The 22,939-nt window shown below is 31.7% G+C and overlaps 1 protein-coding gene across 1 annotated transcript in view; it reads left to right on the forward strand.

Moving 5' to 3' along the window:
* The window catches only part of LOC131852009 (uncharacterized), a 120,637-nt gene that overhangs the window by 72,078 nt on the left and 25,620 nt on the right, over nt 1–22,939 (forward strand). Inside the window, exon 4 of the mRNA XM_059202576.1 lies at nt 11,215–11,423. Coding sequence (XP_059058559.1) covers nt 11,215–11,423 — 209 coding nt within the window. The remainder of the gene's footprint in view (nt 1–11,214; nt 11,424–22,939) is intronic.

The following is a 22,939-nucleotide window of genomic DNA, read 5'->3' on the forward strand; positions in this document are numbered from 1 at the left end:
TAACCGGGTCTTAACTAATCTTGGTCAAGATATGAGAGATACAAATTAATACTCATAAATTTTATACTTATAAATATATATATATATATATACAATATAAAAAAAATTAAGTATATATACCAACAAACACAAATACTTAATCAGTGTACATAATACATCTCCTCAAAGTAAAGCCATAAACACGGAGATCACTCAAAAATGTAAAAAAAAGAGATAACGGGTATGTATCGTTTTCTTTTCACAATCACGAATACTTCATAATCCTACAAAAAAAAATAAACATGTCCTAAAAAAAGAAGATAAAAAAAGGATAGATACCAAGAAGCGCAAATATTTTATCAGTATAAATATTCCATCTCCTAAAAATAAGACATCGCAAATCCAGTCACTCGTCTGTAAATATTAACATGTATAAATCTAAAAATAACACACGCATATAAATAAAATTCAAACTATCTATATAATAACACATACATACATACATATACATATGTAATATATAATCATCTAAACTACACATAATAACATAACTATTAGTATTAACAAATGTATGTATGTATAAACTATAAACAAAACAAATAAAATACTTCCAAAACACTTAACATACTCTGCTGAAACGAGCGTAACCCGAAAGCTCAAACGCAGAAACTTAAAGAGTTACAAAAATATGCTCAATAAAAAAAAGTATAATAAAATTGGTTTAAACACGAATAATTTTTATGGCAACTAAAGATTCGTTCTGGATGTTTCGACTGGGTTACACTAGCCGTGGTCACGAGCAGACTGCTGGTGTAACGTAGTCGAAACGAGTCAAGAGAGGTAAATACCTTTATTTATCATAAACTTAATCGTGTCGAGACTCTGTTATTATTATAAATAATATTATAATATTCGATCGTTTATACTTTTAGAATGAATATTACTACTTGTTTTCATCATTTTGATTAATATACTTTGAATAAGAATCTCGTAGTCTAGTATTTAATAGCCCCCGACTTCATCTTCGACTAGAATTCACAAGATCGAATTTAGTCGACACCAATCCTGCGCAGTTACGTGCTATATTTAAAAATGTTTTTTTTTTTTGATAAATTTATATATTGTAGGTCAAACTAATTACCTACAATAGATAAAATTTTCTATTCAGTCTTCTATAATGACAAATACGGATGAAGAGCCAAGTAAAAGCGAAGATCTCATTATCTCTCTTTATAGTTTATATTTTTTCTAATTGATCTTAAATTTTCTAATCTACTACTGGAGAAATACCAAATACTATAATGACTAATTATATAAAATCATAAATTGATGGTAGACTCGCCTTAAAAAATAATAACAGTTAGAATTTTCTCTTCGAAATGTGGTCATTTTAACTGTTACATTCACCGCGACGTCGATAGTTGTCAATACCTTAAATTACCTCATCTGGTACAACAGTCATGGGAACCTGTTTGTGATCCAAAATGTCATGTGTAATTTTATTAATGATAAAAGTTTTGAAGGTATATGTATATTTAACTCTAATACTCTAGCATTGTATATGAAGTTACCATTTATAACTGATACCGCTATGAGAAATCACTCCGTCAAATTGCTCTCAGCTCTACGTAAATGTACGAATATGCACTAACCTACGCTATTTGTTTCAAGGCTTTCAGGAACTTTACACTTCAATTAATATTTCTTGGAACATCTTTGGCAATAAATTATTCAATATTATTTTATTGCATAATAAACAGTTATTATAGAATAAAATTTTATTATACAATAAAAATCTACGATATTAATAGGTTTTAAAGCTAATCGCTGCCAATTATCTGAAGTGGTTATTCGTTCTGCATTTTTAGTAGTATTATTTTGTATTTATAAGATCTACCACTTTTTTATTACAAGGGAAAATCCTAATGAAGACAAAGATTTTCTATAATGGCCTACCTCTATCATTTATCTAAGAAAATCTTCATGAAGATAAAAACCTACTATAAGGCCTACCTCTTTTTTACCCAGGAAAATCCTCGTGGAGACAAAAACCTACTATAAAGTATATCTCTTTTTTATTCAGGAAAATCCTCGTGGAGACAAAAACCTACTATAAGGTCTATCTGTTTTTTATCCAGGAAAATTCTAGTGAAGATAAAAACCTACTATAAGGCCTACCTCTTTTTTACCCAGGAAAATCCTCGTGGAGACAAAAACCTACTATAAAGTATATCTCTTTTTTATCCAGGAAAATTCTAGTGAAGATAAAAACCTACTATAAGGCCTACCTCTTTTTTACCGAGGAAAATCTGGACACAAAAACCTACTATGAGGCCATCTATTATATTTACCTGGAAAAATCCTCATGAAAATAAAGGTCTTCTATAATGGACTTCTTTCATTTTCCCGGGAATTCATCATGAAGACGAAAGTCTACTGTAAGACTCACCCCTTTTATTGACATGGGTAAATTCGCATAAAGATAACTGCGTATCCCTTATTTTACCTGGAAAAATCCTCAGGACGCTGAGGGCCTACCACTGTTTAGCATTTTAGGCAGTTGTAAAGGTTTATTACATAGACTTAGAACCAAATATTGTGAGTTTGAATCTAGACCACACGAAAAACTTTGAGTGTATTTTTAAACTATAGTAGGTTTGTCTCCATGTTTCATTCAGAAGTACATAAAATATAATAAAATGTGGGTATATCAAATATCGCGTACACCATAACGCCAGTTTACTTATCTTGCCATTTGGGTTTCTGATAGTATTGAAGTTAGGTTTTTTTTGTATTTTGTAGTTTTTTTTTTTAAATTGTATTGAAATTACGTTTCGTTTGTATGTTATATTTCTTCTTCAATTTATTATATATTTTGTGATAGTATTAAATGTATAACGGACGTTGACAATAATACATAAAAGTAGCCTAAGTTACTCCTCATTAGATCAGCCACCTGCTAATGTAAGTCCCTTCAAAATTGGTCTAGCCATTTCAAAGATTAGCCGGAACAAACAGATAGACAGACAAAAATGGTGAATAATTTATTTTGGTGTATACTATATTTGTAAGTAGTAAAAAACGGTTATTTCAATATTGCAAACAGACACTCCAAATTTATTTATATGTATAGATATATACACAAAAATATTTTGTTGTAGAATATACTAGTTGTGTCCGCTGACTCTCTCGCATGAAATTTATAGCCTATGTATTATTGTGATGTACAAGCTATATTACTGTAAAGCTTCATTAAAATCCGTTGAGTAAATTTTGCGTGAAAGACTAATTAACATCTGTCCATCAATACTCACAAATGAACTAAGATTTGTTATAACAAACTCTATTCTATTTCAGTCATATTAACATTAAAATAGTAGGACTGTTTTTCTTTCAATTAACAAATCAATCGTATAGGTATTACCATCAACCGAGTGTATACATAATAAATGTTACGTAAACACTCATTGGAGCTTTGATTCCACTAAAACTGCCAGACTAAAATGGGTCATTGTTTTTCCTTGGACATTTCTGAGAAAATAGGAGAGGTCTCGAGAAATCCAATTAGGGATAAATTACTAATGAATCTGATGTTTTGTTTACGTGTTCTTTTTTCCGTGTTCAGTGTAAACGGATAGGTATTGCGCTATGTTCTGATAGTGGTGAATGTTATAAGGTAATATATATATATTTTTATACCACATAGGTGGCAAACAAGCATACGGCCCATCTGATGGTAAACGGTTACCGTAGCCTATGGACGCCTGAAACACCAGGGGTGTCACATGCCCATTGCCGACCCCATATATCAATCTATATATATAATAAAATTGGAGTGTCTGTTTATAATATTAAAATAACCATCTTTTACTAAAGTTAACTTACCTAAAGGTAACCTTTTTTTTCAGTTTTTGTCTGTTTGTTCCGGCTAATCTCTGAAATGGTCGGACCGATTTTTAAAAGACTTTTATTGGCAGGTAGCTGATGTAATAAGGAGTAACTTAGGCTACTTTTATTTTAGAAAAATTAAGTTAAATCCCACGCGGACGAAATCGCGGGAACTGCTAGTATAATATAAATTAGAAGCAAATATTTTCTTGTCAGCAATATTATTTTCATTAATAATACCTACATATTACTTAGTGACAAATTGTATTAGTCTGTATTGGTTTTTATCTAACATATATAACTTTGTACAATCTGTAATATATTTTGCCATTTGATAGCCTTGGTGGACTAGCGGTTAGCACACCGCTTTATTTCCAATAGTCGCGGGGTGGAATCCTCGCGCGGTACAAATATTTGTATACATGAGTATGATTGTTTGTGTCCGTATGAGTGCTTTCTGTATATATTATGTATAATTACGTAGTATAAAACAAAGTCGCGGTCGCTGTCTGTCCCTCCCTATGTATGTTTAAATCTTTAAAACTACGCAACGGATTTTGTAGCGATTTTTTTTAATAGATAGAGTGATTCTAGAGGAAGGTGTATAGTATATGTACAATACATGTAAACCCGTGCGAAGCCGGGGCAAGTAGCTACTGTATTGATAATTGTCTATTATCCACAATACCGGCTTTGCTTACAATGAGTCTAGATGGCATTGTGTGACTTGTCTAGGTATGTTATAATTATTTATTATTATATATATGTAAGATCATGTATTTACAGTTGTCTAGTACCCATAACACAAACTCTGTTTTACTTGAGACTAGACAGCATTGTGTGATTTGTCCTGGTGTGTATTATGATTTACTAGCTGTACTCACGACTTCGTCCGCGTGAAATTTAACTTTATTTTTCTAAAATAAAAGTAGCCGAAATAACTCCTTATTACATCAGCCACCTGCCAAAAAAAGTCCCGTTAAAATCGGTCCAGTCATTTCAGAGATTAGCCGGAACAAACAGACAGACAGACAGACAGACAAAAATTGTAAAAGTTGTTTTTTGGTGTATGTACCGTATTTATATTCAGTGCATGTAGTAACGCGTAGTGGCAATGGGCAGGGCACATAGCTCGTAAGACAGATGGCCGTTGCGGCAGTAAAGTCCTCGAGTGGCGACCACGAACCGGAAGACGCAGCATGGGAAGGCCTCCAGTAAGGTGGACCGACGATCTGGTCAAGATCGCTGGAAGGCATTGGATACGAGCAGCGCAGGACCGATCGTCGTGGAGATCTTTGGGGGCCTATTTCAATATTACAAACACACACTCTAATTTTATTTATATGTATAGATTATGTCCTTATATGTAAAGTCTCTATCATTCCCAGTAACATAAAAAAACATCATCATAACATATAATGAATTCTTACGTAATACATCACGTTCTTCAGAAAAGAGAATTAATAGAATTGCTATATTTAATTCATTCCCGTATAAGAACCAATAACGACCAACAAAACTATCGGTTATGTGGTAATATATCACGTTTATGGTTCATTTAACACGTTCGATACTCGGTTGCTGATGTTGTGTTTTAGAATTATTGCTACAAGTGAATAAGGTTGAGTTTATAAGGCGCAGCGCTACTTGTTACCAGGAAGTTCAACCGTGTGGAACACATTGTATTCAGGTGCACGCAGAAATTCGAGCTCTGCATAGTATCAATTCGACTTTGCATAATGCAGTTTATTTAATACTAGCTGTGTCCGCGACTTCGTTCGCGCGTAATAAAAACACTACCGTGATTTTGGCAATGATGCATTAATTTCTACCAAATTTGATTACTATAAAAAAGGTTATGTTGAGACAATTTTAAAAGGTAGATACTGTCTGTCTGACCGTCGCGGATATTTTTTTAGATAATTTAAAAAGGAATACGGTCTGTTCGAGTTATGAACACTGATTATACTATTTGCTTTTGCAATAGCATATGCTAGTGGTTACTCTATTCTCCCAAATTTGAATTTAAAAGTGAATCTGTGTTATTGTAAATATGTACAACATTTATTTGAAAAGTATACGAACTGAGTTTCCCGTCAGTTCTTCTGATCTCGAAATCATTCCGAACTGACGATAGATTTGACATATCATAAGAGTCTGTAATAGACCTACATGAATAAAGATATTTTGAATTTTTGAATTATGAATAATCTTTCATCTATATTTTTTGGGTAACTTGAACCGTTTACACGCAATGGAAGCCCTCAAATTTGAATAATTTTCCCCGTTTTTACAACATTTTTCACTGATGCTTCGCTATTATTGGTCATAGCGTAATCTTATGTAGCTTAAAACCTCCCACGACAAATGGACTTTCCAACACTAAAAGAATTTTTCACTTCGAACTAGTAGTTCCTGAGATTAGCGCGTTTAAACAAACAAACTCTTTAGCTATATAATATTTGTATACATTATATACTAGGATACATTATTAAAGTTGCAAATATTGTTTTGTTGCTGAAGTTGTTATTGATTGTTGGTGCTGGAGTAGTAAAATATTGATATTTTTTTTGTTTTTTTTATATATTTATTTTTCCTATATTTATTCTAATACCTCCAAGACCATGTGTACAAAATTTCATGATGTACGGTTCAGTAGTTTTTGCGTGAAAGCGTAACAAATATTCCTATGTTCACATTCATAATATTATATTAGTAACGGAATGTAGCATTAAAAAATACCAACACTAAAACACCCTTCTATGCCCAACCCCTAATTTTTAATAGCGATATTATTACTTAAATTTATATGTCAAAACAACCTTTGCCGGGGCAGTAATAGTATATAAGTATTTTATTATTGCATATGCAATAGTTGACCGACCTACTATGTGAGATAAATCTCATAAAAATCTTAAATTACATCGACTAAGCTCCTTTTAGAGCCTCACTCGAAGTGTAATGTTGAAGAAAAGCACGTTTTAATGAATTCCATTAACTGTTGTACGCTGAGTAAGGATCCAGGTGTCACTCGTCGTACTTTATAGTCGATGTTTCACAGAATTTCAGCACGTAAGTTTTATGTCTTGATAGAGTAAAAGGAGCTCTTTGAATTTATTACCCACGCTTTGTCTTTTTCTAATGGATTATTGGATTTCTTTAGTATCTTTAACCAATTTCAGTGCGTAGTCGTTTTGTAGTTACTATATTGACTAATAAATTTCAAGGGAAGTGGGTACGAATCAAGTTAGAATAAATATATTTTTTCTTCTGTTTGGTACTGAAAATACCTAAAAGAAAGTAAATAAATAAAACATATGGTGGGGTGATTAGTTGGATTTTAAGTACACTTATTTATTTGCATTTTTTACCTGTGGTCTAGCCGTTTAGCGCACCGCGCTTTACATCCCATGATTGCGGGTTCGATTCCTCGCACGGTGAAAACGATTGTATTCATGAGTCTGATTGTTTGTATATTATGTATATATTTCTAAAAAACTGTGTCTAATTATGTACATCAGTTGGCTTGTATACTAACAAGCTCTGCTTAGCTTGTAACTAGATGGCGCTGTATGAATTATCTACGGATATTAGAATTATTATTATTAATTTAGTTTTAATATAATATTAATCTAAGTACATCCAATTGTCTTGTATCCTAACACAATCTCTGCATTTCTTGGGACTAGATGGCGCTGTGTAACTTGTCCACGGATATTTATATATATTAATATAATGGTAGGTTGTCCTTACCGACATTCTTTTTGTAACGGTCACAAGTCAAGTAGGTATTTAAAAATTGACCTTTTATAGGGCTACTAAATAAAGATATATTACCGAAACCGTTGTGACCCAGCATTTGTCCCTTCCTCATTGATCAGAGCTGTCACTTATAAATTCATTACAAAGGTGAAATTCTTGGTCCCTGGAGGGTACTCGTTTACTCGTCGATTTAGTAGAGGCGCTGTAAATCTTATTATACAGGGTGGGAGGGGATTGTTGGTAATGGGGAATAGTGACGTGCGAATCTTCTTTCAAGAAAGAATGATCACGAGAAAGAAATCGTGCGTGCTTTAAAACCTCATTGTAATAATTAATATTACAAAAAGATGGACGTCTGATTACGGAACAAAAACATAAATATAGAGTTATTGATAAATAATTTATAAATATGATGTTTTTGAGGTAAAAATCTGTGGAACTAAAATTGAAACTTTAAAAGAAAGTGAAAATCATACGCGCAAATAAGCGTAAAAAAAATATATTAAATACATCTTCATGATTCAATTGCGCGCGCTCCTGATCTATATGTATATGCGTAGGTACATAATTATGGAGTTATTGATAATTCATAAATATAAAATGTGTTTTAAAAATATAATTAGAATAATAGAAGAAAGATATAGAAGAATGAGTGCGTAGCGATTTCTATGTTGATTGTCGCATGCCTCTTACTTGTTACACTGTAATTATTTACATAAAAAAAAACATCTATTAAAAAGAGCAACACACAAGTTTCTTGCTCATTCTTCTTGTGATGAATCTGCATTCCGAATGAGTGGTAGAATCAAAATATGACTATTCAAAAGTGCTTGTAATGAGTTTATTTGAATAAAGATTATTTCTATTTCTATATGTATGATATTAATCATTCGCGCAAACACGTGCGAAAGAGTGAATACAAAAAATTGTTCAATATAATCTTTCACGATTGCGCGCGCTGACTTTCCCGCGCTAAATCGCGCGCGCGCTCCTAATCGCGTGTGATAGAATGTGTCGTGTAAAGGCAGCTATTGCCAATAATGTACGTCAGGTCGATCTCCACGTGGTTCATTTAGGAAACGTAGTTAATTCCTAGTCAATTTGCGCTCCTGGCTAACTTTACGCTCGTCCTATCATCCTCCACTGATACCTTTAGCCAAAAAATCTTATTATACAAAGTCTATATATCAATACTAAAATAAATCAAATTTATAAAATGTAAATCTAATTTATAAAATTTTCATTGAAACACCAAATTAGTGCAATTATTTCTTTTATGCATTCAACATAGAAATAAATGAATGTTCGTTTAAATTTAAAAAAAGTCTGAAAGTCCCAAATGCTGAAAAATTAAACATTGATAAGTGTAATGGATCCGTGGACTGTATGGGTGTCTAAATGATGAAAACGGGTAGTTTATGATAATATGATATATTGAGATATAATTGCGAACCATCTAAAAGACAATGAAAAATCAAAAGTATTCGGCGGTCGGTCGCCAACAATAAGCTTAAAATATTGTATTTACTTTAAATAATAATGAAATACAATACATAATAATGAAATAAACGTTATATAAGACGAGAATGTATTTATATACTGAGTAAATATAGTATATTAATAAACGTATATATCAATAGTTTAGCTTACATATTAATTTAATTATTCGTATAAATCATGAAATACATTAGTTCAAAAGCCCAATACGTCACAAACAAAAACAAACATTATTACATTTCTGAACTATAATGTACAATTGAATATACTTTCCGCATACATTGATTATACTTTAACAAAAACTAAATGTAGTTCTAAAACATAAGACGTAAAATCAACTAACAAGGCTTGTTATAAAAAAGCGGGAGCGTCGTCTTTCTTCCACAGGCTCTCAAACTTATTTCTTTCACCGCCTACTATTAATTTAAAACATCGTAATTTGAAAAGTTCACAGACTCTTATTAAAAAGAAAATCAGATGAAGCATGAAAACTGTAATTTCTCTCTGTTTTTCTATTTCTCAACTAACATTGTTCGCAAATCACGGCGCTGTGGAAATTGTTGAACTGTCAACATTACTATTAGTAACATAATCCATATTGTTCTACTGCTAGATAAATATATATTATATATAATTAATGTTCAGAAACCTGTAATAGTAACAAAATTGGCAAGTATTTTATTTATTTTATTTCCACACTTACATCTATTTTTACAGGACATAGCCTAATACCATAGTGCAGCAAACATTATTTTTTAATAAATAAATTATTATTATAATAAATTTTTTCATCTCCATAAATTACGTAGTACAATTTTTTTTATATAAATGCCGACAATAAAAATTGTAAAAATAATTTGTTGCAATTATTATTTCAGCGTACTATTTTATTTTTAACAATCTTCGTCGATGGGATGTTAAGAATTCTAAATGGTTGTTTGTTCATATACCCGATTATTATGCGGCATTTCGTATATTCCTTCTCTTGCCCTGATGTGTTATGCTTCGTTTCCTCGAGTTTCCTACATTCTGTATATATGTGAATAGAAAGGAACAATATTCTTATTCAACCACTATAAGAAAAACTGTAATTCTAAAATTGTCTAAAAAATTTTGCCCAATCTTAATAATATTATAAATGCAAAAGTTTGTGAGTATAGACATTTTTTTACTTTTTATTATTTCATTGAATTAGTGCTAATCGGTGGTTTGTATTCACACACTTAAACTCAAATTGTAAGTAAGAATAAATTATTTAAAAGAGCAACACACAAGTTTCTTGCTTGTTCTTCTTGTGATGAGACAGCATTCCGAATGAGCGGTAGATTAAAAAAAAAAAATGTAATGACTATTCAAAAGTGCTTCAATGTAAGTTTATTTGAATAAATGATTTTCTATTCTATTCTATTCTTTACTATTTTTTTACGCAAAAATTACTAAACGAATTTTGATGAAACTTTTCAGTAATATAACTTATGTATTAGAATAACATATAGGCTATATTTTTTATTAAAATTTAACGTGAGTGAAACCGCTGGCACAGTTAGTTGATATACTTCCTCCTTCCAAAGCAACATACGGGGGTCGCTCGCTCACTTTGAGAAAAACTGACCTCGACCATGACGCAACTTGTTTCTGCTCACAAAAAGCGAAGTAGGGCTTATATAGAATAGTTCAGAAAATATTTCATTCGCTTTGTGAGTTTGGGCGAGCTTTGTCCTTCCGAATCCATAACAATGGCGCTAACAAAAAGACTTCAAACAAAGACGTCTTGTCTTAGATCAAAGAAAAATAATAGTTTATGAATTTTCCAATGAACTTTCGTAGTTTAAATGTAACAGATAGGCAGATTATTGTCTAACCTTGTCTTGTCATATTGTTTGTATGATCAATGAAGTAGAATAGAATACAAAAATGGCCGTTAATACTTGGATTTAGATATTAGATAATTTAGATATTTGTTGTAAATACAAAAATAATATATATATAGGAAACACCCAGGCCGATACAAACTATCATACTTATGAGTAGAAATATTTATAGCGACTTTGTTTTAAACTATGTAACAACAATGTCTTTTTTCACCAGGTATTGGAGGACTCCGAGCAATAGAGTTGCGGATATCTCCACCGGTCGTGCAGCGAGGTTCAGACGCGACCCTGGCCTGTCTGTACCAGTTAACAGATGCGCCGTTATATTCAGTCAAGTGGTACAGAGGGCGCCACGAATTCTATCGGTATTCACCCACCGAGACACCAGCCACCAAGATATTCCCGTTCGCCGGGATCAATGTGGACGTGAGTAGACTTTATTTTCACTTTCATTTGGTCCTCAAAGGCCCTTCGTACATTACGATACACATAAACACGATACGTTAGTTGAATAAATTCATGACTTATGGACGGCGAACAAATAAATAATTAGATAAATACAATTAAATTATTTGTTCTGCACAACTTCTATCGTATGAGGAAAGTAAGTATAATTGTAAAGTATTATAGTTTAGGGGGGTCCGGCGTGGTATTGGAACCATACTAAGTGTCTGGCAATTAGCACCGCAAGTTATAATATTGCTACGAACAATATATGAAAAAATGGAGTTTCTTAAAATAACGAATTTGATATGAAAATTTTTACACCTTTGTTACCTGTTACCTGCCAAAGGAACCACAAATTAGGTTTCATGTTTGGGAACCTGTGTTAGGGATACACATACAAGAACTTTCACATTTACTAATAAGACGTATGTTTTACCGTCGTAGGCTCTTGTTCTGTATAACATATCTTCTTAAGGGGGTCTTCCTATGTGATGGGTTGAAAAAATCGATTTTTTTTTTTCATAAATTGCTCCCTTAACATGTCTAGAATACGGTAGTAAAGCGATTTTAGAAAATTCGAAGTCGTTTTAAAGATACAGCAGGTAAAAGAAAGAGCGGTTCGGAGCGGTGAGTTGGCAGTTAGAGACCGGGCCTATTGTGTACCGTCGGCTTTATACCTGGCCTCCCTTTTATTAATATATTTGTTTATACAAGTTTAGACACGTTTCTACAGACTTAAACAGAAATTTCTATTGTTATAATATTTTACCGAAGTTATTTTAGTCTTGGTTGAACTTCGAAGAGAGCAACAGCTACAAATTATTCTTTTTCATAATGAGTGGACGGAAAGGAATTACGAGTGGAAATGTTCATCCTGGTCGTAGTAAAAGAAAGTTTAGTGGAAACCGTTTTACCCACCAAAATGATACGGTATTTACATCAGCTTCGGCCAAAAAACTTAAAAATAACATGAACATGAATGTTCCCATCGCTTCGAATTTCGCATATTGCATTTTGGAGTTTGTTTCTGTATTTGCTGCAATCTCTGAAATAGTTATATGTAAAACTTGTAAAAGTGACGAAAGTGACAAAACAATAACGAATCTTTGAATTCTTTGATTTGGACTTTCGATCCTAAACATCTTCATTCTGGTCCCAAAGTTGTTGAAATTGCTAGCTACTTAGCAGTTATTATCTTTAATGAAGGTTTTCAAGGTATTTTAAAAGTTATGTCGATTATGGGATGCCCTGTTGGTCGTGAAGCCCAAGCGTATGTTGAGAAACGGGATGAAAAGCGAATCTTACGCTCTGAGCGGCGCGTAAGTGATGTCGTTAAACAAGCCAGGATTGACTCAAGAGCTGAACAATCTGCTTTAAAAGAGTTTCACGAGGAAGAGGAAGGAATACTCTATGGACCAGGCATCGCCGATTGAGAGTAAGTTGATATTTTAATAGTTTTTAACGGACTTGAAACTTTAAACGCGTTTTTCTCAAAACTGTGTTTTTCAAACTTTTCTCCATTGTATCTCAGAAACGGCTGGACCGAATTACTTGAAATTTACAGGGCACACTCAATATATGTAAACGCATGGAATGAACTATTATCAATCGAAAATTTTCAAAACTTCGATTTTTTTATAGCAAAAAAAAAAAAAAAAAACGCCTAATTTGCAACTTTTATTTCAAATGTCTATCAAAAATCCAATTTTTTTTATATTCATTTGATTATAGGTCATTCCGTGCTTTTAAGCCTACAAATTAAAACGCCGTTTTTTTTTTTTTTTTCAGATAAGCCGATCAGCCGGAATCGTGGAGGAAGTGGGAGCTCTTTTTTTCGAGGCGGGGGTGTTCAGAGCGCTGTAACTCTAGTTTGACTGAATATTTTTAGCTGAAATTTTATATTTATACTGTCCAAATATGTGTTAATAAATGATAAAAAACTTGAAGCTCTAAATATTTACTGGTCGTAGAAAAAAAATCCTAAAATATCCCTAAAAAACAGGCCGTCACATAGGAAGACCCCCTTAAGTTTATTATAATTTTTATGATTTACATTATCTATTACACAATAACTAACTATGGTGGACGGGATGTGCAGGTGCTCAAAATCTATCGCTGTCAAATTGAGAATACTTTTATTTCAATAGCTGCCTTTACACGGCACGTTCATCCACGTGCGTTAAGAAAGCTCGCGATTTACAGGGAGAAAAAAAATCGCGCTCAATTGCGAGATATTGTTTTAATCTATTTTTTTATATTTACTCTTTCTAGCGTGATTGCGGTTGCTTCAGATAATAATAATAATCATTCTTTTTTATCAGTATTTAAATTCGTATAGTAATTGAAAGGATTATAAAAAACAAAAAAATATAGAGGCCGATTTGACAATTATTTATAAACAATATTAACACACGTAAAAAGTGATTGTATATGATATTAGTGAGTATACTGATCTGTTATTTTATTTCATTGAAATAAAAGTTGCAGCCTGTAGAAAATCTGTAGTACAATGTGCGAAAACCGGATTAAGCGCAATATAATCTGCGACGACTAAACTTTGAAACTCGGGTAGCATACTAGTATCTCACAAGTATTGTATTGTAAGAAGTACCTAACAGCAATTTGTATGTTTCTTGTTATGTATTGAAATAAAATACGATCCTGCACGAATGATTTGATATAAAAGAACATTATTGTAGGGTAAACAGTATAGTGATTGCCCATTTAAGGAAATTATACTGGTTTTATATGTATATAAATGTTAATTAAAATAATAGGTAAGTGAGTGTCACCTCTTTGGTAACATTAATAGTTTAGCTAAGAGATCCAGTAGTAACAATTTAAATATCTTAAGAAAACTAATAATTACAAGCTTTAACAAAAATAACCTCTAAAAGTATAGTGATTGCCCAGACCAGATAGTCATTGCCTCACGCATCACATAGTTATTGCCCACATAGCATTAACTGCTATAGTTACTAAATCTAGTTAAAAATATACCATATAAGCATTAATTCTTATTGTTTAGGAATGTTGACTAACATTAATCGTTAAAACAAAACAATGTCTCAAGTTTTAAAGACCTTATTTATTATTTGAGATCTTTTATAGCTTTCTGTACGTTAGTATACATTTCTAAACAATCAGAATCAGTGTCTTTAGCAGAATAAGAATCATCTACTTTATAGTAAAAATGACACAAAAACAAAAGAATATCTAATTCATCTGGCATGTGGTTTTTGTAATGTTCAGGAATACATTTTGAATAAAATGATTTGTGGCAGCAGCTGCCATTAATTTTATTTTTAAAAATTGTCTGCTTGCATACTACACAAACATACCCAGCGTGCAAAACCTGTTTTTCTTTTTACTCTAGTTTCTTCTTTTCTTTTCTTTCAGATTCTCCTTATATGATTGCCTTTATAGTAAAGCTAACTTGAATACGTCTGATGTAATAGCAAATGGTTGTCCTTCTGATGACAGACAGAAAGATAACCATTTGCTATTACATCATTTCCTTTTATTACCGGAGTTACAGGGTATGCTAAATAGTCCCAAAAAGATGAGTTAACTTTTTGTATTTGTAGACTTACTACACTAATAAAAGATTTGGGGAACAAATGGACTACAAATAATACCAGCAGCCGAGAAAGTAAATAAAATGACTATTGATTATTTTCCATTTGAATGTTCAATATTATAAACGTTTCTAGAACCATTTTCAGCTACAATTAGTCCTGCACACTGGCAAATATGAAAATTTGTCTCATCTATATTGAAAACTTGACTTAAGACTTGGCTTATTACTTTTTCATCGGCATAGCAATATTTCATGGAACCTAAATCTTTTTCAGATACACATGAGCTTGATTTTGTTCGAACACCTTCAAAACTCCGTATACTTAATTTTGGATGTCTCTTTAAAAATACTTTCCACTATCCAATGTCAGGCCTATTATTCACGAATGGATTAGGTCTTGGATTTTCCTCTAGAAATTTTTGAACACTGTTCAAAATATTTTCTTTATGCCTTGGAAAACCTTTTATATGAAGTTGTTATCCTGTCTTCAAGAATAGCTTCTTCAAAATAATAATTTTAGCAGTTAAAATTGGCACTGAACCCAAGCTGATTTTGTGTCCTGAATTATGTTAAAATATCAGCGTTGTCCTAGGAATTCCATATTTTTGAGCTATTTGTCGATCTGAAAACCTGTCTTTGTTATTTTGGATTTCGATGATTGCCCTCTTTAGGTTTTCCCGTTTGTATTTTAACTTGGTAACCTTCGGCATTCTATAAAGAACTAGATAATACTACTATGTAAATGTATTTAACAAAAATAATTTATATATAATTTATATTAATAAATTTTAATAGACATTGCCCGGGCAATAGCTGTACCCAATGCCAATGGCAATAACTAAATACTGATATGGCAATCACTAAAATTCATCTAAATAAGATTTAGTAATTGCCCACCCCATCTAACTCCTTAAGAGGTAAATTTTACATCACAATAACTTCTTGAAATTATAGTATAAAGCATTTACTAACTTATTCTCTATAGCAATAAGTTTAAAACGGAGCTAAGTTAACACAATAAATTAAAACAAAAAGTGTATCCTTAAGAAATTCTTTAAGAAACTTACTTTTTCCGATAATAGGCATACCTGTTGTCAACAAATATGCCATAACACTATGTTTTTCTTTAAATTTTGCCAATTTATTATTAAACGTTCTACTAGAGGATCTCTTAATGCCATCCAGCGAATTTAATTCGAATTAACTCCTTTATAAATAGGTTTAAATGTATCATCTTCTTACTGTGGGCAATATCTATACACTGGGCAATCACTGTAGGGTTTACCCTATAAAAAAATATAACTTTATACATTCCAACTGAACTAGTATGAATATATACTATTACAATATACTAGAAGAGCCCGCGGTTTCACCCGCGTTAAATTTCAATATAAAATATAGCCTATGTGTTATTCTGATGCATAAGCTATATTACTGTAAAGTGTCATCGAAATCTGTTCAGTAGTTTTTGCGTGAAAGAGTAACAAACATCCATGGTTACAAACTTTCGCGTATATAATATATTATTAAGATTAAGATGAGTTTTTTGTTTTATTAAATGAGCTAATCTCTAAAGGATCGCTAAGGATATATAATATCTCTCTAGAATCTATAGGAGCGGAGTAATAAATACGTTATTGTGTATTTTCATTCTGTAAATTATATAGTAATAGATGTACTTTTGTTATAAAATCGCACTTCAAGCCTACTTAATCATATTTTAGATTAATAAATTGAAGTGCGAAAGGTGGGCCGACGATCTGGTCAAGATCGCTGGAAGGCATTGGATGCGAGCAGCGCAGGACGTCGTGGAGATCTTTGGGGGACGCCTATGTCCAGCAGCGGACGTCTTCCGGGCTGCGATGATGATGATGATGAAATTGAAATTCTTGTTCTATTTTTTCAATCTATTATAATTAGTATAGGTGATTTCCACGTATTTTTTATATGTACTTGTGAGCGATAGTATGAATGGACTATATGTGTGATATAAATCAAACAATGGATAGAAAATGGTAAATACAATGAAGGTACAAACACTATCAAAGCCAAAGTGACAATAAAAATAATGGCAATTCTATAAAAAAAAACAGTACGAATATCCTTTTCTTTGCCACTGGGGTTCGTAGTACATCATTTTCTGCCCCACTACAGCATTTTATCATCTGTTTTGACATTATGTAAGGTATTATGGAATGCAAGTAGATTGGGCCTACGTAATTTCAATGGCCCGTTTGAATGTTCGAATCCATTGACTTCCAAATACCTTAGTATTGTATTGTTTTGTATATTGGACACTGTTCTCGCATTTAATCTCTCGTTGAGGCCGTTGTATGCTAATGGTTACTCTAGTAGCCAAGATTACTAGACTAGCCAGTTAAAGCCCTTCCTCGTTTGAATCGGACGCGGAATAGATTCCATTAACTTACAAAATTCTTACTATTGTATTGTTTTGTATATTAAACACTGTTTCTGCATTTAGTCTCTTGTTTAGGCCGTTGGCTACTATAATAGCAAAGGAGTACTTGAGTAGCCAGTCAAACTCCTCCCCGAAAAGGACAAGTCTTCTTCCAAATACCTTTTTAATATAACAGTTTGTATGGTAAAAGAACTTATTCTGTAAGTCACCGAAATGAAGTCAAGAGACATTTCACGTAGCAAAATACATCATATCTCTAAAAGTTATGAGCGAACACGTGGCGCATAGTATACTCATATATAACTCAGATAGCTCCAATGAATTTTCCGCATACGAGATACAAATGTGCGAAAGTTTGCCAAGGCTTCCATGATTTGTCTCCAAGGGACTGTCACGGCCGACGTCATGTAAATGCTAGTAAGGGTTAACATCCAGTGTTAAATATGTCTATTGGTTTATAAGATTTCGCTGTCCTCTAAATAAGATTAGTATAGAAATATTATGTTATCTGTGGTAGATAAAGGTTTACTCTTGCTATATGATTAGCATAGATAAATAAGATTTTATGAAGAGATAAGATTTCATTTTATTATAGTTGTTGTTGTAGTTTGTAATGGATAAGTCATAATAAGTCATAATAATACCGTTTTACACTTCGCGGCAGTTTATATAATTTATTTTGTTTTATTGAAATTACTAGTCTATTTTTTGTTGGTTGCTTTTTGTACAATACTAACTTAAAACCCTCAACCTGCGAATATCGTTCCATCTCAGAACAAAAATGTCGGAGAAAAATTAATTTTCTTCATAATCATTTTTTCACAACAATTTCCAATTCTTATAATATTAACAAATAATGTTAACAAATCTTTGATTTGTTCCGTCCTGTGTATAAGTTACTTATTGTTTCTTTTTTTTAATAATAATATTACACTTTCATGTAACAAATATTTTAGACATGTGTAATTTTTCATAAAAAAAAAACATTTATTCAAAAGAGCAACACACAAGAATAATACTCAAGACAGCCCAATCTCCTTATGACGAAACTGTGTCCCAAATTTGTTATAAAATAAAAAATATGACTATTCAAAAGTGCTTGTATTGAGTTTATTTGAATAAAGATTATTTCTATTTCTATTCCAATATCCTTCAATTCTTGTCCCTCATAGGCCTAGACAGCAAATCTAAAAAAGGACGAGTACAATAGATCTCTGCAGGTCGAAGTGTTACAGGTTTAAAACATCCAGTAATAGCTGAAACAGTTCAGCAAAGAAATATGCTTTGATATTTTCAGTCTAAAAGAAATATTGTTGTAGACTAGCCATGCCCACGTTTTCACCTGCATGTAGTTTATAGCCTATGTGTTATTCTGATATGTAAGCTATATTACTGAAAAATGTAATCAACATCCATTCAGTAGTTTTTGCGTGAAAGAGTTACAAACATCCTCTCATTTATCTATCCATCCATACTTACAAACATTATCGTTTATTATATTAAGATATGATTATTGTATTTTGAGACATTATTTTCAGAATATATATCTCTTTATTTATATGCTTCATAGAACTGAAATAGTATGGACACAATTTCTCAACAAATCTATAATATATACTTGTAAAATATTTATATATTTGTATGTCCGTTACAACGTCACCTTCATTAAACTGTACTGTACTGACGAGTAAAGGGTAAGAATAAGGGTGCTTTTGCATTCCTTTACCACCCTTTAGATCAAACGTTCTTTTTTACTTCGTTGTTCTTTGTAAATTCATTCTTTCATCCTGTGCCTTTAATTAAACAAAACCCGTTTTTTGCTTTAATCAAACTCGAATGTCTTAAATTGAGGCATCCACTCTTTAAATGCAGTTATGAATAAAATGTACTTTTAAATGTCTCTTTTGTACATAGAGAGTATCGGAAGAGAGTTTATAAAAGAAAACAATATTTTCTCTTCATAATATAAATTCAGACATAATAATAATAACACAACTGGACAATTTACACAATAGCATCTAGTCCCATGGCAAGCAGAGCTTGTGTTACTATCCAACTGATATAAATACACACACTTATACAAACATACACTTTTTTGTCAATATATACATTTATACATAAAACAACCCAGACTGATACAAATAATAATAATAATAAATTTTGACAATTCATACAGCCTCATATTTCCAAGGTAAGCAGAGCTTGTGTTACAGGTACTAGACAACTGTTACAAATACTTATATATATATAGTTATATTTTAGAGAAAAGTCCCAGATCGATACAAACAATCATACTGATGAATACAAATATTTGTACCGTGCGAGGAATCGAACTCGCGACCATAGAAAGAAAAGTTAAATCGTTAGACCACCGAGGTCATCAAATTATTAATTTAATGAAATTAGTAACGGTAATAATGGTAAAATAAATGAGCTATATTACTAAGAAAACTAGTAACCAAACTGTATAATAATGATTAAAATTAATAATTAAAATTACCATAAAGAAGGAATTTTAAAAAAATCGACACAATTATCAGTGAAAGGTCAATTAAACGTAATATATCAATTACCCCAGTTACTAAATTGCTTATTCATAAACCTCACCCCTCTAAATAACTAATGAAGCGGCATATCTCCCTTCTATGAATCTAATATTAACATGATAAGAACAGAGTAATTAATTTTCCGTTTGGTCTTATAAATATATAATTAATAGGTTGTAGCTTCTATCTTAATATTCATGACCGCTGACTTATGTTCAACGGAGTTAATCAATATGTTTAAATGGGCTTTAATTAAACAAGTACAATGTACCAATGTACACATTGGCAACGCTGAATTCAAATTTGGTCTATTTAAGCCACTTAACTTTAGTTATTTTAAAATAAAAATGTTAGGGAATAAAATAAGAACATTATTGCATAAAAATAAGCAACACACAATTATTCCGAACGAGTGGTAAAAATATTCAAAAGTGCTTAAATTAAGTTTATTTGAATAAATTATGTTCTATTCTATTCTATTAAATAATATATATATAATAATAAACGAGTGTGTACATTGGCAATGCTAAATTAAAATTTTGGTTCTTTAAGGCACTTAACTTTAGTTATTTTATAATAAAAATTTTAGGGAATAAAATAAGAACATTATTGCATAAAAATAGCATTAAATAATATTCCGTTTGGTCTTATGAATATATAATTAAAAGGTTGTATTTAAAGGTTATATTTCTATCTTAATATTCATGACCGCTGACTTATGTTTGACTGTGTTAATGAATATGTTTAAATGGACTTTAATTAAACAGGTGTGTACATTGGCAATGATGAATATAAATTTGGTTTATTTAAGACAGTTCTCTTTAGTTATTTTAAAATAAAAATGTTAGACAATAAAATATGAACATTATTACATAAAAAAGAGCATTAATTAATTTTTCAATTGGTATTAAAGATATATAATTAATAGGTTGTAGCTTCTATCTTAATATAAATGACCGTTGATTTATGTTCGACTGAGTTGATGAATATGTTTAAATGGACTTTAATTAAACAGGTGTGTACATTGGCAATGATGAATTTATATTTTAGGTATTTTTTCCACTTTTCTTTAGTAGGATCATTACATATAAAATGGTGCCTAGTAGTTCCCTATTGGTTGAAAGATACAAAATCCAAATAATTTAGCCGACATCAAAAATATTTGTACCATATCTATTTACACTACTGATCAAGAAACTGCAAGGCACAACCATGTTGCTTCTTTAAATAACTGTTGTTCAGAATTACAATTTAAAAAAAAATGTGTAAATATATTTTATTGTTTATAAACATAAATATTCTACGAATTATAGGTATAGGTTTTAACATTTTTTCCTACACCGTCGCATTCGCTTCTCACTGGTAAGCAATCCTGACACTTGATTTTCATATACATGTAGAATTCCGTTTGCCAGAAAATATGTATGCCCAAATATGACTTAGAAAAATCTACAGTGACAAGTGAAATGTACATGTTTATATTTCGGCCATCATTCTTATGAATTGTCTAGGAACGTGCTTTCATATTTTTTGTATGGTTTGTGTAATTTATGTATGTAGTACGTAGGTATTTATTTATATGCTATGTCTATATTCTTGCTAATATTATGAATACAGAAGTTTCTGCCCACGATTTTGTTTACCTTTATTAAATAAAAGATAGCCTATGTGATCCAGTTTATTTCCACATGAAATTTCATCATCTGTACAGCCGTTTTGTTTTGAAAAGGTGGCAGGCAATGATACATACTTTTGCATTAATAATACTGGTATGGATGTGCAATTGATACGGGAAGTATCCATACCATATTCATACCATCAAATCAATTCAAAATCATTCACGTAGGACATCTTAGCCGCTTATGAACGTAAATTTTTTTGTATTAATATTTTTTCCCTACCGTCCAGTTCAGTATACATATTCAATTTAGAAGAACTGGTGATTGAACTCAACGATTTTGTTTAAAAGGTATTTTTTTACATTTTATACTTATGTTTATTTGTTTATGGCTAACATGAGTGAAAATCCCGTGTAGGAACTATTATTGCCATGCACGTATGTCATTTAAGTAATCGTTTAGTGTGTAATTGTAGTAGCTTTGTGTAGCTTTGTTCAATAAATATGGCTAGCCAAGCTAGGCCGTTGTCGCGCTCAATTTTTTACATATATGGTATACTTACTCAAGTTAACACGTGATGCGTCATCACAACCTCGGTGTTCTAGCGGTTTAGCACACCGCTTTACGACCGATGGTCGCGGGTTCGATTCCTCGCATTCATTCATGAGTATGATTGTTTGTATCGGTCTGGGTGTTTTCTATGTATAATATTTAGGTATTTACTAAAAAAAATTATCTATGTACTTGTATCAGTTATCTAGTACCCATAACACAAGCTTTAGGTAGCTTAACTTGGGTCTAGTTGGCGCTGTGTGAATTGTCCTAAAAAAAAAAAACTTTCGGCCGTGACAATAAATTGTCAGAGCATATTGACAGTGACTATATATGTCACATGTTTCGTACGGAATACCGAAGTATTCGCTGGGATTCCGCTACATATATTGCAAAAACATGACGCGTCTGTAGAGTAAAGCCGCAACGTGACAGTAGGTAATAGTAGTATAGTATCCTAGTTGATACTATCCCACTGAGATCGAATGGTATTCACTTCCAAATTTCACGTAAACAAAAAAAGTGTGTGTCAATTTATATTTCTGACTGACTCCCCGGTGTTGGTAAACACCGAAAACAAACCAAAGTTATCTTAAAGACTGTGGTAAGCTCAATACATGTCGCGTTGGATTCAAGTATAGGTATAGAGCTAGCAATTCTGTACTCTGTTGTTCAAAGTTCGTATTAGAGAACATTTAAATAGATATAACGAAGCAGACTGAATAGTTACCAAGTAATTTTGGCAATTTGTAGATATTTTGTATTTCTGACAGCCTTTA

Source organism: Achroia grisella, unplaced genomic scaffold, assembly GCF_030625045.1.
Source record: "Achroia grisella isolate CSIRO2021 unplaced genomic scaffold, CSIRO_AGI_Agris_v1 utg821, whole genome shotgun sequence".
Classification (NCBI taxonomy): Eukaryota; Metazoa; Arthropoda; class Insecta; order Lepidoptera; family Pyralidae; genus Achroia; species Achroia grisella.